The sequence below is a fragment of the Jaculus jaculus genome, chromosome 10 (genome assembly GCF_020740685.1).
Source record: "Jaculus jaculus isolate mJacJac1 chromosome 10, mJacJac1.mat.Y.cur, whole genome shotgun sequence".
Taxonomy (NCBI): Eukaryota; Metazoa; Chordata; class Mammalia; order Rodentia; family Dipodidae; genus Jaculus; species Jaculus jaculus.
The window spans coordinates 81533884-81552472 of NC_059111.1; the positions used below are offsets into that span (position 1 = coordinate 81533884).

General features: G+C 42.6%; 1 protein-coding gene across 2 annotated transcripts in view; it reads right to left on the minus strand.

Moving 5' to 3' along the window:
* Tspan12 (tetraspanin 12) overlaps positions 1-16735 on the minus strand; it is a 77781-nt gene extending 61046 nt beyond the window's left edge. The window contains exons 1-3 of one of the 2 annotated variants that reach the window (XM_004658581.2): positions 16683-16735; positions 16231-16403; positions 15231-15366 (exon numbers count right to left, since the gene is read on the minus strand). In XM_004658581.2, the coding sequence (XP_004658638.1) occupies positions 15231-15296 (66 nt within the window). In that variant the 5' untranslated portion in view covers positions 15297-15366; positions 16231-16403; positions 16683-16735. Of the gene's footprint in view, positions 1-15230; positions 15367-15893; positions 16019-16230; positions 16404-16682 lie in introns of those variants that run through there. The other variant, XM_045159901.1, reaches the window with a different exon arrangement.
* Between the last annotated feature and the right edge of the window lie 1854 nt (positions 16736-18589).

The window sequence follows — 18589 nt, forward strand, 5'->3', positions numbered from 1 at the left end:
GGAATTAATGCCTCCTGGAGGGAGTGTATTGTTGGGGGCGGGCTTATGGGCTTTATAGCCAGTTTCCCCATGCCAGTGTTTGGCACACCCTCCTATTGCTGTGGTCCATCTTCTGTTGGCCAGGGGGTGATGTCCAGCCTCTGCTCATGCCATTGTTTTCCCCTGCCATCGTGGAGCTTCCCCTCGAGCCTGTAAGCCAAATAAACCTCTTTTTCCCAGAAGCTGCTCTTGGTTGGGTGATTTCTACCAGCAATGCGAACCGGACTGCAACACCATTGTTGTGCACTAGGCTCAATTAGACTCACAAGATAGGAGAAGAAAACCAGGATGCTGACCCTTTTGGAGGCTCTTGGAGGAAAAGGCAATAAATACAATCACAAAATCATCAGAAACTGTAAAATGTAGGCTAGAGTTGTAGCTCAGTTGGTGGAGTGTTTGCCCAGCATGCTCAAACCCCTCGATCCCAGCACTGCATGAACCTGGCTCATTGTATTCTTTTTTTAAAATATTTTTTGTTTGTTTTCATTTATTGATTGATTTGAGAACAACAGGCATAGAGAGAAAGAGGCAGATAGAGAGAATGGGCGCGCCAGGGCCTCCAGCCACTGCAAACGAACTCCAGACGCATGCACCCCCTTGTGCATCTGGCTAACGTGAGTCCTGGGGAATTGACCCTCAAACTGGGGTCCTTAGGCTTCACAGGCAAGCACTTAACTGTTAAGACATCTCTCCAGCCCACATTGGATTAACACACAAGAAGTACAGGCAGGAGGATCACAAGTCCAAAGTCACCTTCTGGCTACAGTATTTAGCCATCTTTGAATACATGAGATACTATCTCAAGAATAAAATAAAAAATAAATAAAATTGAATATAAAATTTAAAAGAACTATGGAAAGTATCAAGAAACTTGGGCAAATTGGCCTGCTGAAGGTTTCATAGGTATGAAGTGTCCAAGGTAGGATTCAAACTTCAAGCCACTGGCCTTTAGAGCTCCCACTAAGTCACAATCTCCAGGGTTGAGAAATGAGCATTTCTCATTTCAAGAGCAGGAACCTCACCCACTTAGCACACAGGCAGGACCCTCATCCAAATAACACCGAGGATTCCCTTTTTACAGGAGAGACAAGAGTTCTTACCATGGTCAGGCTTGGTCTAAGCATCTGAACTACTTGCTTTGATGAATGGAGGCTCAATTGTTTTCAGTAAGCAGAACAGTATTTCAACATAAGCCAATGTTTGACTTTGCCTATTAAAATACACCTACTTAGGGCTGGAGAGATGGCTCAGTGGTTAAAGTGCTTCCTTGCAAAGCCAAACAACCCAGGTTTGATTCCCAAGTACCCACATAAAGCTAGATGTACAGTAGCACATATATATGGAGTTTGTACTGACTGGAGGCCACGGCTTACCCATTCTCTCCCTCTCCCGCTCTTTCTCTCTCTCTCCCCTCTCAGTCTCTTTCTCCTTGCAAATAACTAAGATAAAATGAATATATAAAATACACCTACTTAGAAAATGGGCCCATTGTGGGCTTTTTTTTCTTTTCTTGGTTTTTTTCAGGTAGGGTCTCACTCTAGCTCAGGCTGACCTAGAATTCACTATGCAGTCTCAGGGTGACCTTGAACTCACGGCAATTCTCCTACCTCTGCCTCCCAAGTGCTGGGATTAAAGGTGTGCACCACCACACCCAGCCTAGGGTTTTTTTTTTTTTTTTTTAAGCTACCAAAGAAGTCAAGGGCCTGAAACAAGCCCTAGGATTCTAGTTCAGAGGAGAAGCAAGCCAGTTATTACCCTCAGAGCAAATTTCAAATAAATCTACCAAGTGGGCCATCCATTGTATATTGGCCACATTTCAACCTTCTATAAACAAGATGCTTTAACATTTGTTCTGCATGTAGATACCAAACATACTTCTGAGACACCATGCCTTGACCTCCTCCTTCCTCATCACTCATCCCATCCTTGGGAGAGGCCTTTCTCCATTAGGTGAACTTTTCAAAAGTAAACAGGCAATCCAGAATCCACACCCTCAAGGACCTTCCCCTTCAGGCTCTTAACCTCAGGACCAGCCCTAGTCACCCCAGTTATTCAAACAAACCAGTCCTAAATCTTCTTGCCCTGCCTCACTCATTCCTTCCCACAGAATTTACAGTAGAAACACTTACCCAATTGGGTATGGTCATGTACGCCTGTAATCCCAGCACTTGGGAGGTAGAAATAGGAAGGTCACTTAAAAGTTGAGGCCAACCTGGTCTAAATAATGAATAATGAGTACTAGGATGGCAGGGCTACAGAATGAGACCCCTCCTCAAAGGAAAAAAGAAGAAAAAAATGAATACTTGTCCATGGCTACTATCTCTCCCTCTGCCAGTAACCAAACTCTGTATTTCCCTGTTAAAACACCCTCCCCCCATAATAGAATGCAAATTCCTCTTCTTGAAATCTGCATATCCCACAAGGGATCTTTTCAATGGCAGCCACCTATGAGTCTGTTGGCCTCTGTAGAAATAAGTAACAATAGGATATTCTAAAAACAAAAGGCCTAGCAGAGAACCAGGAGGCCTTGATTCTATTTGAGGCTACAGGTTCTCCTCTACTGGGCTGTATATTCGTCTTTATATCGTAAGTATCACGGGGACAGAATTGTCCATTACTATGTTATTTTACTTCATTACCTTTAATTATTTCACAGTTGTAAATAATTCTCTTTTATTATTCTTCCAAGTAATGGCCATTATTTGTTTCTCCATCCTTGAGTTTCTTACAGGTTATTCAATCCTCAGCATCATAGCTCTGAGTGAGGTGTCCATAAGTAACCTAATTCAACACTGTGTATAATCTATTAACTGCAGTTATCGTTATGCACAATTATTCCATTTGTAACAAAAACCAAATTCATTTTCTTTGACTTTTATGCTCCATAACAATTCTCATGTAGAAGGAAAATTGCAGCCTTGGCTTGAAGCCATTATTCCATTCAAAAAAAAAAAAATATGTATGGGTTCACCTGCCCTTGGCCAGGTGCTGTGCTCTGTCCTAGAGACACACTAATGACAAGATACTGAGATTAACATAGCTGGAAAGATGGTGCAGTGGTTAAAGTTACTTGCTTGCAAAGTCTGGTGGCCCAGGTTCAAATTCTCAGTACCCACATAAAGCCAGATGCACAAAGTAGCACGTGCATATCGAGTTTGTGTCCAGTGGCAGGAGGCCCTAGCAAGCCTATTCCTTCTCTCATTCATCCCCCCCCCTCTGTCTCTCTCTGTCTCTGTGTGTGTGTGTGTGTGTGTGTGTGTGTGTGAGAGAGAGAGAGAGAGAATGTGTGTGTGTGTGTGTGTGTGTGTGTGTGTGTGTGTGGATGTGTGTGTGTCCTTGCAAATAAAGAAATAAAAGAACAAAAGACACTGAGGGTACATCTCTATGGCACAATCAACTAGGGGAAGAAGACACACAATCATGTGCTAGATATATAAACATGTAACTTCAAACTGTGCTTAAATGCTGGAAACAACTCCTTTTGCAGTCTGACCTATTGCACAGGGTCAAAGGGACTTCTCTAAGACAGCTAAGATTTGAAGAGTAATGCCAAGTTAATTAGGAAGAGAGAGGGTGAAAAGAGCATGCCAGTCAGAAAGGAGAGCAGAGGTTCCAAAGTGGAAGGTGATGTGATATGTTCAAGAAAGGGAAATTGGCTCATGGTGAGAATGCATAAAAGGTAGGGGTCAAATCACACCCCAGGAGTCACATGAAGGTATGTGGCCTTCACCACAGGGACAAGGGGAAGCCACTGAACTTTGATGGGTGAGGAATCACATTCTCTACCTTTTCAGCCTGATGACTTTAGGTATCTCATTTAATCTTCCCTCAGTCTCAGTATTTTTTTTAACCTATAAACGGTTGTAAAAATAAATTCAGAACCGGAAAGATGGCTCAATAATTAAGGCACTTGCCTGCAGAGCTTAAGGACCTGGGTTTGAATCCCCAGTACCCAAGCAAAGCCAGATGCACAAAATAGAGCATGTATGTGGAGTTCATTTGCAGTGGCTAGAGAAGCCCTTGCATGCCCATTCTCTCCCTCCCTTTCTCTCTCTCTCTTTTTCTCTTTCTCTCTTTCTGTGTCCATAATAAATAAATTAATTAATAATAATAATAATAAGTTTTTTTAAAGCCAGGCATAGGAGTGAACACCTTTAATCCCAGGACTTGAAAGGCAGAGGTAGGAGGATTTCTGTGAGTTTGAGGCCACTCTGAGACTACATAGTGAATTTCAGGTCAGTCTTGACTAGGGCAAGATCCTACATGGAAAAAAAAAGTGTAGAATACTTCTAAATCAGTTCAAAAATGGAATCACCAGCTATCTGGAGTTGGACCAAGTAGACAATGGAGAAAACCTTGGGACACAGCTACACGGAAGGTCATAGCCATTCTCAGTCTCAATATGTGTAAAACTAAACCCAGTTCTACACCTCTCAAAGCCTTTAAGCTCCCCGACCCCTACACACACACACACACACACACACACACACACACACACACACACACACAACTGTGTTTCCAAGCCCCATAAGTGATATAATAAACCTTTCAATCACATGGACTGGCAACTTGGCAGATAGCCTGAACTGCTCCCTCTTCCTTGTCTGGCATTTAATTAGTTCTGAATCCTTTGCATGGTTTCTGAGAGGCATCTGGCAAATTCCCGCCCCCCTTTCCTGCTCTAGCTGGCTAGTTCAGGTCCCCATCCTCTCTTGCCAGCCCATGACAATCACCCTAATAATAGATTTCTCTTGCTCATATATTCTACCTCCACAGAACAAAGATGACGCATTTCATCTCCTAGCTCTTGGATAGCTGTTTCCAAACTCGTACTTCCTCTTCCCTCAACTCCCTCCTGGAGAATAAAGCCTAAACTCTCAAGGAGGTCACATAAGGACTTCTGAGTCACCCTTTAACCTATCTCTTCAATCCTGTTTCCTGCCAGCTCCTTCCCACACTTGGACAAGTGCATGAGTCCTTGCAAAAGGCACCATACATACCTCCTGAGGCTTTGGATGTCTTTGCTTAGGCAGTTGCATCTGCTGGGAGCACAACCCTGCCCCAGCCTTCCTACCCTCAAGAGCACAGCAACCTCCACTTCTCCTTGGATGTCAGCCCAAACATCAACCACAGAGGAAAGCCTGCCTCACACTTCACTCCTTACCCACAAACCTCTGCCCTCCCAATGCTCTCTGTACAGACCTGGGGGAGCAGTTATCCTGTTATTTCCTGTTTTTCCCACTCACTGCACAGTATTCAGTAGTAAGGCCTCAAACAGATTAGGTGAATGAGTGGGAAAATAATTAAATTAAATGGAGATGGCTTCTATTTGCTAAACCAGTTGACTGTTAGAGATCTTTAATGAAATCACATGCCTTCGCCAGGACTAAGCTGCTCACCACCAGAAGTTTTCCAGGAGGGAGATGGTGGCCAAATGAAAACATCAAGATTTCAACTCGGGTAGATAAAGGCTTAGATATTCTTTAAAATACGAATTTCACACCTATCCTGTCTCACAATCCCCTTAGCCCCCAAAAAGGATTCTTCCAAGCAGAGAACACAGGTGAAAATAAATATTGACACAAAGCATTATCCTACAGTAAATAAGCAACTCTGAGAAGGAATAGCCTTTCCTTGAGGCACATTAAATGCCTGAAAACAATTTCATTCTTGGGGTGAGAAGGTGCTAACAGTGGACACACATATTATAGTGCATGACTATACAAGAAATGGAGACTCAGTTCAATAACTAATCCTGACGTTAGAAACCTTCAGGTGTCAGGCTGGAGAGATGGCTCAGCTGTTAAGGTGCTTGCTTGAAAGCCTAACCACCAGGGTTCAATTGCCTAGTACCCATATAAAGCCAGATGCACAAAGTGGCTCATGCATCTGGAGTTAATTTGCAGTGGCTGGAGGACCTAACACATCCATCCTCTCTGTCTGTTCCTCTTCTCTCATCTCTCTGCTTTCAAACAAATAAATAAAAATATTTTTTTTAAAAAAGAAAGAAACTGGCTAGAGAGATGGCTTACCTGTTAAGGCATTTACCTGCAAAGCCAAAGGAACCTGGTTCAATTCTCCAGGACCCACATAAGCCAGATGCACAAGGGGGCACACGCATCTGGAGTTCATTTGCAGTGGCCGGAGGTCCTAACATACTGCCTCTTTCTCTTTCAAATAAATAAATAAAATATATTTTAAAAGAAACAGAAATAAACAAACCAGGCTGGACAAATGGCTTATCAGTTAAGGTGCTTGTCTGTGAAGTCTAAGGACCAGGTTTGATTTCCTAGTACACACATAAGTCAGTTGTGCAAGGTGGCACATGCATCTGGAGTTCATTTGCAGTGGCTAGAGGCCCTGGCATGCCCACTCTCTTGATCTATATATCTGTCTCTCAGATAATTAAATAATTTTTTTAATAAAAGAAACCTACAGGTATGACTGGTGAGCAGTTCAGAGTGGTTATGAAGGATGTTCTTCTCTGATAATTTCACAAATTTTTTCTTTTCTTTTCTAACCTTATATTTTCCTATTTTAACTAACATATAATAATTATAAATGTGTATGAGGTAGATCGTGCTACTTCAATTCATGTATCTAGTATATAAGGATTACCTGTCATTCCTATTGACAGCACTGTAAAAAACATTGGAATTACCATGCATGCAATGTAATAGTGCCTCACATCTTCTCCAGTATGGCCATACGTCATCTGAACCTCTACAAAACATGTAGAAATTATCTCTATAACAATAATGCTTCATAGAGATACATTTGATATATTACTTGATAGGAGATTTGCTATGTTCTGTATCAGGAAATGCTTAGAAAAAGTCTCAATAAATATTTATAAATATGCAGGAAGCTGTATTAGGAACATGGCTTCCTGAATCTATTTATAGAAAAAAAAAAGTCTTAGATCAAGTTGTATTGTAAATCAGAACAGTATATGTCTCCTCCAAGTTTTGCTCTGAAATTTGTATGTATAGTTTCCAATAAATAAATAAATAGATAAATAAATAAATAAATAAATAAATAAATAAATAAAGGTCATAGCCAACAAGCACAGCTTCTATACCCACCAACTATTTGCATTAATCTCACAGACCACTAGTGGCTCACATGATTTCTCTTCAAAGGTGACAAAAGATTAAAACCGGGGGGGGGGGGTGGGGGGTGGCTGGAGAGATTGCATAGTGGTTAAGGTATTTGCCTGAAAAGCCAAAGGACCCCAGATCAATTCCCCAGTACCCACATAAGCTAGATGCACAAGGGGTACACGCATCTGAAACTCACTTGCAGTGGCTGAAGGACCTGGTACACCCATTCTCTCTCTCTCTTTCTCTCCCCCCCCCCGCTCTCTCTCTCTCTCAAATAAATAAATAATCCCCTACCTGCCTTTTCTTTTTATATCAAATCTGTGAGCAAGGAACAGAATGTCAAAGAGAGATCTGAATTTTAGTTACACTTCTGTCTTTCCAAAGTAAACATGGGCAAATAATTCAGGCTTTCAGAAGCTCTACTTGCTTATCTTGAAAATGCAAACATTGGTATAGGAGCTTTCCTTCTTTGAAAAATGATGCCTTTATTTACTGAAATGTAAGTGCTGCATTAGAGACTCTGGTACAATGTAAGTACCACCCAATAAAATGTTGTTACATGCTCCCATACCTGCTCCTCTCGGCACCTTCCTGCTCCCCTTGTGTACCAGCAGCAAACAGCTAACACTATAAACAAATGCTGTGAACTAACAGGCAATGTTAATGACAGCTGAGCATGTTGAGATATTGTTTGGGGGAATTATTAAAGCATGACACCTATTAATTAGAGGTGATTTAATTGACAGCACCCCGGATAATAATTGTAAATGACAGTAGTCATTTATCATCATCTCTTCCTATATACAACATGATCAACTTTACTGCTCTTTCCAGGAGACACTCACTTTTTGTCTCTGATGTTCTGCTATAATTAGTAGAGTCATTCTCTTCACTGTATAAAAAAACAAAGTCACTCTGGTTTCTAAAATAATATATAAATTCTAGATTCTTAGTGGTAAATCTCAATTGTCAACTTGACTCGATCTAAAATCACCGAGGAGACAAATATTTGTACATGTCTTTTAGGGAGTTTTTCCACTGGGTTAGCTGAGATGGAAAACCCACCATACTGTGGCTGGCATCATCCACGGGCTGAGGTTCTGGACTGAATTAAAAGGAGAAAGTAAGCTGAACACTACTGATCTCTGCTTCCTGAATAAGTATGTAGGGGGACCAGATGCTGCATGTTCTTGCTGCCGTGATGCAGCAGTTACCTTCTCAGTGCTAGAGGACAAAGTCCTGACCAGAAGCAGTATATGGAAGGAAAAGATTTCCTCCCGGCAGGGGACATGCGGTAGAGCAGACAGCCAGGATATCACATCTTGCCACTGTAGTGTGAAGGAAGTAATCTGAGTAAGCCGGCTAGCAATGGCAAGCAGGCTGGACTATCAATTCCAAAGGCTCACCTTCAGTGACACACATGCTCCAGCAAAGCTCCACCGCCTAAAGGCTCTACAATTGGGGACTAAAGAAGGGATATTTTATATTCAAACCTGCCGTGATGGATTGGCCACTGTGAGCCAAAACGAACCCTTCCTCCCTTAAGCTGCTTCTCTGTCAGGTAAAAGAGTACACTGTCTCATCCCATACTGAACTTTCTGGTCAGTCAATTGCAGTCATATCCACTGTTCCATATCCCATCATGGAATTATTCCTTAAGTGGCATCAGATAAGTGGGGGACGCAAAGCTCCAGTCCCCAGTGGGAGCAGATGGTCTCCAGAGAAACTGCCATCTATTTCTTGCAAGCATTCTTGAAGTATGCATCAGTTCATCAGTTGAGATATAATGCATTTTAAATATCACCTGTACCCTGATATTAAAAGATATTTTCATGGGTTAAATTTATTTAAAAGCATATGTTTTAAAATAAAATATATATATTGGAAGGCTCACCATTATTGGGAATGTCATTCATAGTATAAAATTGGAGGCATCAACTAAAGAAATAATTCAATAACCAAATAAATATTTCTTGGATGAAAACTCCACTTGACAGGGATCTAGCTATTTGGGAGAGGGGGACAGCAAAAACACCTAAGGTTCCCAACTGATGGACGGAGAATGCAAACTGAATACAGTGCTTCCTATTGCTTCTTCCACATGTATCCCAAAACTGTGAAGGTGATGTCCTGCCTCTCTGCTGCTAGTGTCTTTTTTATTAATATTTTTTTGTTTTATTTATTTATTTGAGAGTGACAGACAGAGAGAGAAAAAGGGAGAGAGAGAGAGAGAGAGAGAGAGAGAGAGAGAGAGAGAGAGAGAGAGAGAATGGTGTGCCAGGGCCTCCAGCCACTGCAAACGAACTCCAGACGTGTGCACTCCCTTGTGCATCTAGCTAACAGGGGTCCTGGGGAATCGAGCCTCAAACCTAGGCTTCACAGGCAAGTTAACCACTAAGCCACCTCTACAGCCCTGGTAGTATCTTTTAAAATAGTAAGCAAAAACCAATTGTTCTCATAAGGGTGAAAAGGGGGCATTAAACAAGGCAGATAGGATATTGTATTTTTAGAAAATTATAAAGAAATACATAGTTGGTAAATGTAGGATATTCATAATTTCAGGAATTTCCAAAGAAAATCATATTCATTCCCAGTTCTAATAGCAGAAGTCATACTAGAAGGATGACACTCCTGTCATAAAGCTATAGAAGCCATCTCTAAGACAACAAAAGCTTTCATTTCTTTCAATAATATATCCTTTAAATGATAGACATGTGACACATGTGAACTAAAGGAAGCCTATATCCCTACTCCATGGATAGTGTGAAGCATGGTCTCAAAGGAGCTCCTGGGCAGCCCAGACACCTGCACATGCCCTAAGTGCTCCTTCCCCCATCGCATCTATCTGCTGCCCCAGTGCGGCTGTTTCAGAGCCATGCTCTATCATAAATGGAAAGAAAACCACAGAGGCCACATCAAGGTAACATGTCCATAGCACTAAGAGAATGCGGGGCAGCTGGGACCTGAACATACACTGGATTGCTTCCTCTTAAACACACCTATTCTTGGCACCTCCAAAAATTAAATACTCAACATCTACAGTTTTGCTGAAAATTTATTCAACTTGATTTTCAATTCTTAGAGTAGCAAAAATATAAATAAAAGTGCATGGGTTTTTCGTGTTTTCTCAATTGAAATTCACTCTTCTCTTCCCCAAATCATGCTGTGTTAGAGAGGGGAGTGATTACTAATATAGAATAAAGACAGGAATAAGTCTATTTAAAATGTAGATGCAAGAGTAAATGGCTCTTGCTCAGGAGCCCCATGGGTAAGGACAGGTTTGTCAATCTCACAAATGAGACAGAAGAACAATTTCTCTCTCCATAGTTAGGATGTGACATGTGATTTCGAAATGGAGTGTGGATACCACATTTGTTTGTTCTGCTTATAATTCCAACAACAACAACAAGCCTTCACTAAAGCCTTGCTGCTGGTGATGGACAGAGGGAGTAGTTCTCACCAATAACATCACAAAGAAGTTTATTTAACAAGCTAAAAACTGGGGATCTAACTCAGTGGCAAAGTACTTGGCTAGCAGGCACAATCCTAAATTTAATTCCTAGCGCAAAGAAAAAGTAACAAACAGGCCGGCTCCTACACTGGGCTGGGGCACAGAGAAGCTGACTGTGTAGTTCAGAAGGATGTCCGGGTGATTTTCATGCATAATAAGGACTGAGAAGCCCTATTCTAGAGGACTTGGAATTAACAGGTGGACAGCTAATCCCAAACCAAGGAAGGATGTCTACTTGGCTTCTCCACTGATAATGAATTTACTTCTCCACTGAAACAGGTATAACTTCTACTACATGTGGGTGAAAAAACCAAAAATCTCTTCCTGTTCTGAGGCTTACTAGTGAGATACTGAACTTATCTGAACATCAGATTTTTATCTAAGAGACAGAGGGTGTGTGGGGGGGAGAGAGAGGGAGGATATGAAGTACTTTACAGAGTTGTTATAAGAATGAGAGGGTAATGTATGGCCAGCACAGAGTAGAAAACTGCTTCTGAGCTGGTGATAAAATAAGACCTGAAGACAATGCTTTGGCTCAGAAAGGTATTACCCATTTTCCCAAAGTTAGTAAAAATATTTCATGAAATTCTAACAAAGGGCTGGAGAGATGGCTTAGCAGTTCAGGTGCTTGCCTGAAAAGCCAAAGGACCTAGGTTAGAGTCCCCAGTACCCAGGTAAACCAGATGCACAAAGTGGCACATACATCTGGAGTTTGCAGTGGCTGAAGGCCCTGGCATGGCCATTCTCCTCTCTCCTTCTCTCTCTCTCTCGCTCTCATAAATAAATAAATTAATTAAATTAAAGTTTTTTAAAAATTATAACAAAAACCTCAGTAGATTCTTGCTTGTTTTACTTTTTGAGACAGTCTCACTCTAGCCCAACCTGGTCTGGAACTCACAATAATTCTCCTGCCTCAGCCTCCCACTTGTTAGCATTTTAGGCAATACACCTGGTCCACGAGATAGTTTATTTAAAAAAAAAAAACTTAATATCTGTCTGGAAAAGGAAATATTAACTAATACAAGAGATGTTAGGTCTTTAAAAGAACACATAAAATACTATGGGGAAATTAAGCAAAAACGAATAAATGAAAACATGTTTAGGGCTAGAGAGATAGCTTAGTGGTTAAGGTGCTTGTCTGAAAAACAAAGGATCCAGGTTCTATTCCCTAGGACCCATGTAAGCCAGAGGTGCAAGGTGGCGAATGCATCTGGAGTTTGTTTGAAGTGGCTAGAGGCCCTGACATGCCCATTCTCTCCCTCGCTGTATGCCTCTTTCTCTCTCAAAAAATAAATAAAAATAAAATGTAAAAAAGTGTTTACTGTACAATAACAGATAAACTGAACAAACAAGAGAGCAAACCTAAATGATGAGTACAAATGGGTAGTGATATTGGAATGAAATGATATGCACCGTGTGTGTGTGTGTGTGTGTGTGTGTGTGTATAAAATGCTTGTGCTTAGTGGTAATGCAAAGATACAAAATAAAGGAACAGGGACATAACACTTTACTCCTAAACAGTACAACATTACATAATGGGACACATTTACATCTTCACTTCTGAAGAACAGATTCTCAAGCATGATGAGAGAATTAAAGGAAGTCCAGCAGTGGCAGCAGTACCAGCAGAAATGTCTGTCGTAATAACCACCCCACTGGTGCTCTAAAGACGGTAGCAACCCAGTTCCCGGCAATCCATTTCGGAAGCACCATCACTGCTGTAGTGACCACCGCCCAAACCTCTACTGCACAGCCAGCACTTACCGCTGTTCCACGTGATGTGCAGATATGACCACTACTTCTCACACCCCCTCTCAAACTAATAGGAACTATATTACCAGTACTACAAAACTGAGACATTAAATGTACCTGGCATATGCAGTAAAAACTGTGCATAAGTTACTCGTATGTTAGCTATTTTTTTGTTGTTGGTATGTTGCTGTTGTCATTATACACATTCTGGCATAGCAGAGCATATGTGATGACATATAAGAGCACACTCCTACAACTCACACAACTGAGAAGACTTACCACCATGTGTATGAATACGAATGGCTATGTATGGATAGTTATGAGAAAATCTTATCTCTGTAGGAAAACAAACTACTGGGGCATACTGGCTAGTTAATCTAGATTGCTTTGCTGGAGAGGAAGTGACATTAGGTAGAAGAAGGCGGCAATAGAAAAAGTGTAGCAGCCAGGCATGGTGGCTCATGCCTTTAATCCCAGGACTCGGGAGGCAGAGGGAGGAGGATCGCCATGAGTTCCAGGCCACCCTGAGACTACATAGTGAATTCCAGGTCAGCCTGAGCTAGAGTGAGACCCTACCTCAATAAACCAAAATAAATAAATAAATAAATAAATATAAATAAAAAGTGTAGCAGTCCAAATAAAGCCACAAATCAGAACACACACACACACCCTTACAAAGTCAAGATCAGAAAGTTGAAGGACTGGATCACAATACAAGAATAACATTTTACAGCAATCTACTGACATAAATGGCCTTGCAAATGTTAAAAACGAGATATCTTTACATAACTTTTATTTTTTCACATGTGCAATATTTTTTTGCTGAATGATTTGGGCATTTTTTCCAAATAAAATAAATTATTATAGATGGCTTAGAGGTTAAGCACTTGCCTGTGAAGCGGAAGGACCCTGGTTCAAGGCTCGATTCCCCAGGACTCACTTTAGCCAGATGCACAAGGGGGCTCATGCATCAGGAGTTCCTTTGCAGGGGCTGGAGGCCCTGGCATGGCCATTCTCTCTCTCTACCTCTTTCTCTCTCTGTCTGTCACTCTCAAATAAATAAATAAAAATCAGCAAAATATTTTTTAAAAAAATTACTAAATAAAAGCTGGGCGTGATGGCACACACCTTTAATCCCAGCACTCAGGAGGCAGAGATTGTAGGATCACTGTGAGTTTGAGGACACCCTGAGAATACAGAGTGAATTCTAGGTCAGCCTGGGCTAGAGTGAGACTTCAAAAACCGAAATAGTAATGAAAATAATAATAATAATAATAATAAACAAAATTTAAAAACAAATTAAGAAGTTTCTTAATGAGCAATTTATTATGAGCAACAGAAATCATCTTAGTAATGGCAAGGTTCAAAACTGAGTAAGGCTACATGTTAGAGGCACCATGTAGGTGCACAGCTGGGCTTGGTCCCTGGCACCACCATTGGAATAGTTCACCTTTGACCTGGCATTTAACTTGCTCTCAATTTCCTGATTCACAAAGAAAGGAAGTTCAAGGAGGCTATCCAAAAAGCTCCTCTCAGTGACAAAGTGTGATGACTCTATATTAAAATGAAAAATTGCAGACAAGTTTTTAAAAAGTAAATAAGAGCAATAATTATGTATAAGAAGAAACATGAGTTCAAAATCTTAATACCTGATAACTAAGCAGATAATTTAACAACCCACCTAAAAATACAAATTTTTATAATTAAAAATACATAAGGTCAATTAGTATTTTACAATTGTAAATAGTAAATTTAATATTTTCTGCTTTCATTTAGAAGCTGCAGGGGAAAAAATGTTGCCATTTACATACTGTGCAGATTACTCATAAAAAGACTTAATTTGTCATCTTAAAATGGTGCCATACCTAGCGGCAGTTTGGCTAAAAGATTATCTTTTTGACACCATGTCTAATAGCTTTTGCAAAGGGGGATTGGTTAATGCTAGCCAGCCAAATAAATTAATTGCACAATAAAATTTCTAACAGGAAATAATGAATTGAAATTACTGAAAGAACACAGAAAGTGACAAAAAAACTTAAAAAAAAATAAGTTACTTAAAGCATTAAAACCTCCTGAAGGAACAGCGTTTCAATTTAATATTTTCCTAGGCATTATAAATCATGCACTAATTAATAACACTTTATGAAAATTTATGCATGGGTGTAAAGCAATAAAATGTCATGAGCTCACAGTGCATAAATATTTCCATTAACTTGTTAATTTTTATATATTTTATTTCTTTAAATGGTTATGAGATTTTTCCAAAAAGCATACACAAAATTCCTTGCGCATTGCCAGCTTAGAGACAGTTATATGAAAATCACCTTGCAGATTGTACGGAATCCCCTAAAAAAAAAAAACTCTTCAGGCTTTTGATAGTATATCTAGGTATAAGTTCCTCCAAAACATACTAAGAATGCTTGTCCCATCCGATTTTGTATAGGCTACACTGTGGTAAAGAAAAAACGTATGGCTTGCAGTTATCTGAAATTCCTGCAAACAAGCGGTTCCCAAGTAGTATGTCATCATTTTCTTATCTGTCAGTACAAGCACGTGCATTTATTTATATCTCTAGATTAACTTCATGTCTAATTTTACTGACACTCATATCCAGGAGGGGATTTCTTTTTTCTAACTGCAAATGGAACTTGAGCGAGATCAAAGGCATTCTAAGAAGGTCAAATTTTGCTTCTCTGAAAAACAGAGGGTGAGATTCCATGTCATTAATTAATGCTGAGCCAAGTCCTTTGGCGCATTATCTGGTGTCTACAAGAAAACAGGGTCCAGCCGTCCACACCTGTTGGGACAGCGGAACTGTGACTTACCCAAAAGAGAAGGTTGAGGGCGTAGAGCAAGCAGCGCAGGCACTTCACGGAGTCTTCTCGGGCCATTGTGAGTGTCCGGAGCGCGAAACCCCATCTTTTCACCACATCCTACCCGCACCGGCCAAGCAGCCGCGACCTGCAGGGACCAGGACAGCCGGGGACGTCTCAAGCCCGCGCGCCCATCCCGTCCCCGCCGGCCCTCCCTGCTCGGTCCCCAGGATCCCCTAGCCTAGATCATTCGAGCCATCGTCCCAACTAAAGTCATTTGTTAAGGAAACCCTGTGAAGTTCCGCTCGGGCTTCAGATAACACCTGCCGGCAAGACAGAAGAACATAGGCGCTCGGGGATGGATGAACAAGGGCGCACAGTCAACCGGGTCCCGGGGGACTTGCGTTGGGGCCCCTGCATTCTGATGAGACGCTCTTTGAATCTGCCCGCCTTGGGGACAATTCTACCCAGCACTGACCCAAAGGACCCAGTGCGCGCGCCCCCTCCAACCACCACCCCCAAACGTCACAGGCGTCACCCGCGAGCCAGAGGACACGAGTGCCCTTCTCATCGGGACAGTTCCCAGAACCCCATCTCCGCACCCCCACCGACACCTCCTCCCACACTCGCAGTTCGGGTGAGAACTTGGGGGACCGGAGGGGGCGCCGCGCGTGCCTTGGATTCCGCCCGGTCACTAGGGTATCTCCGAAGGAGTGGTGTGGACGTGAGAAACACGGTTTTCCATCCAGAACGCTGGGTTTAGCCTGGCGCGGGGGACTTGGGGACCGGGGCCGGTGCAGCGGTCCCTCACCACCCGCGGCCCCGGCCCCGCACTCCGCCCCCGGAGCACAAAGCCAGCGCGGTCACCCCGAGGGCCACCGCGTCGCGCGCCCCCGGCAGGGCGCGGGGAGAAGCGCGGCCGGCCGGAGCCCAGAGCCGGCCCGGGGTCCCGGAGCACACAGCGCCGCGGGGCTGCACGGAAGACCCGGGACCGAGACGCGCCGCCACTCACCGTCCACGCTAGGCTCCGGGCCCCGCTCCCGCCTGGGGATAGTCGGGGACGCACGGCGGACACTCATCCGGGCAGGGACGCTCCTCCCCGACAGCAGAAGGGCGGCATTGGCTCCAGTAGCAGACGCTTCCTTCTCTTCCTCTCCCCCAAGCCGTCGCCGCCGTCGCTGACTCCTGGGAAAAAAAAAAAAAAAAGAGGGGAAAAAAAAAAAAAGAGTCCCGGGCAGCAGTTGCTGGAAAGTGTCTGCTAAGCCACCTCCCAGCGCCGCTGTCCCTCCCAAGTCCTCGCCAAGTCCGCGGCCAGGGCCAGCTGCCCTCGCTCTCGGCGCATGCTCGGCCGCTGGCTGCCGGGGTTGGGTCCTAGTGGGTGTTTCTTGTCCCTCGCACCCGGACTGATCCCCCACAGGGACGCCTCCCCTCCACAAGACAAAGTCCAGCAGAGAGAGATCAAACCTGGAAACTTGGGAGAAGTTGACGCGGCAAACCTCTGAAAAAGTGTGGTGTCAGAGGAATGAAGGCTGGGTTGTGAGCATGGGGAAACAGGCTTTTATTATATGAAAATATTTGTGTTTGAGAAGGGGGGCCGAGGGGTGGCCCAACCCAATTCCGGCAAGGAGAAACTAGCTTTCACAACCTTTTATAGAGACCCCTCCTGTTATTTGTCACTAACTAGTGGGGTCCTATGATCTTTATTGATTTGTTTTACTTATAGATAATTTTTAATACACACACGCACATAATTCTTAGCCCGTGTGGTGGCGCCCACCTTAAATCCCAGTACTTGGAAGGCAGAGATAGGAGGATTGCTGTGAGTTTGAGGCCTGCCTGGGCTAGAGTGAGACCTCACCTCTAAAACAACAATAACATAAGCAAATAAAAAAAAAAAATTCTTTCCTGCTTTCATACTCCACTAATAACAGTTGCATAGATGTCAATACACCCTTGTCCAGTCAGTCTAGTAACTCTCAGTAGGAAGAAAGAATACTTAATTTTTTTCACAAGTAATCCAGTTTCCAAAATTTCTCCAAGATTATTTTGAGTTAAATTCGGTGAATTGACTTGAAATATGTACTACAATAGGGGTCTTTGGAAAACTGCATTTTTTTAAAACTAGCAAGTCACAAAGCTTTAGAGCAACCTCAGCAGGCTGTCCTAAGCCTATTGCTTCCTTTAAGAAGCAAGAAATTTCACTCCAAACCCCACGTGGTAGTGCATGCCTTTAATCCCAGACCTTGGGAAGCAGAGGTAGGAGGATGGTTGGTCATGAGTTCAAGGCCAACCCTGAGACTACATAGTGAATTCCAGATCAGCCTGGATCTGACTCTACCTCGAAAACAAAAAAAGGAAGGAAAGAAGGAAGGAAGGAGGAGGGAGGGAAGGAGGGAGGGAGGGAGGGAAGGAAGAAGGAAGGAAGGAAGGAAGGAAGGAAGGAAGGAAGGGAGGGAGGGAGGAAGAGGAAGGAAATTTCATTCATAAAACATTGATTCTTTGTGCCTCACAAAAGGTCATGTTCCTACGAGTATTTGTATGCACACTAGATGGTAAATAAAACCTCACCAGCAAACATGAATTACCTGAAATATTTTAGCAGCATCTTTCATAAAACCTAGCCACTAGACAACTCCTCATTCCATTCTGCAAGAAGAATATGGTAGTCGATGTCCATCATCACCAGTCGCTGCACGGTCAGAGTGACAAGGAGACGCACAGCCTCAACTGTTGAACTGAGGTCATGACCATGGTACCAAATGAATGCCCAAGGTTAGACAATTATCAATGTTCTTCTAAGCAAATCTTTAAGTGACGTGTAAGACAACAAACCCCAATGAGCAAATAGAAGTGTAGCTATGGACAGAAACCTCCAAGGAAGTGTAGCTATGGAGAGAAACCTCCAAGGAAAATGTGTAGTCATCTGTCAGGTGATGCCCACTCTGGTAGAATAACAGCTTCTGGAATGGTGGAGAAGAGCAAAGAAAGCCACTTCTAGTCTTGACCTGTTCGTGTACTTGGGAGGGAGTATGCCTGTTCTACACAGACTACTGAAACAGCCCACCATCCAAAAGCCATTGCATGCACACACTTCTCTGAGAGATTCAGAACAAAAAGAAGAAGAAAATTTAGATGAAAGAATATTTATTCCCAGAAGAAGTCAAAGGAGTGTGTAACACTAAATCTTCAATAAGATCAGAGTCCAAATTAACATCCATGACCACAGCTATCTAATCCCCACTCTAGTTCACAGCTTCTCAAAATGACTGTTTATTCATATCCCTTTTCTTGAGAAAATTCTGATGCTCCTGCAATGCACTTAAATCAGTCTCTGCAGAGATCTGGCATACAGATCTCTTTTAAAGGTCCTA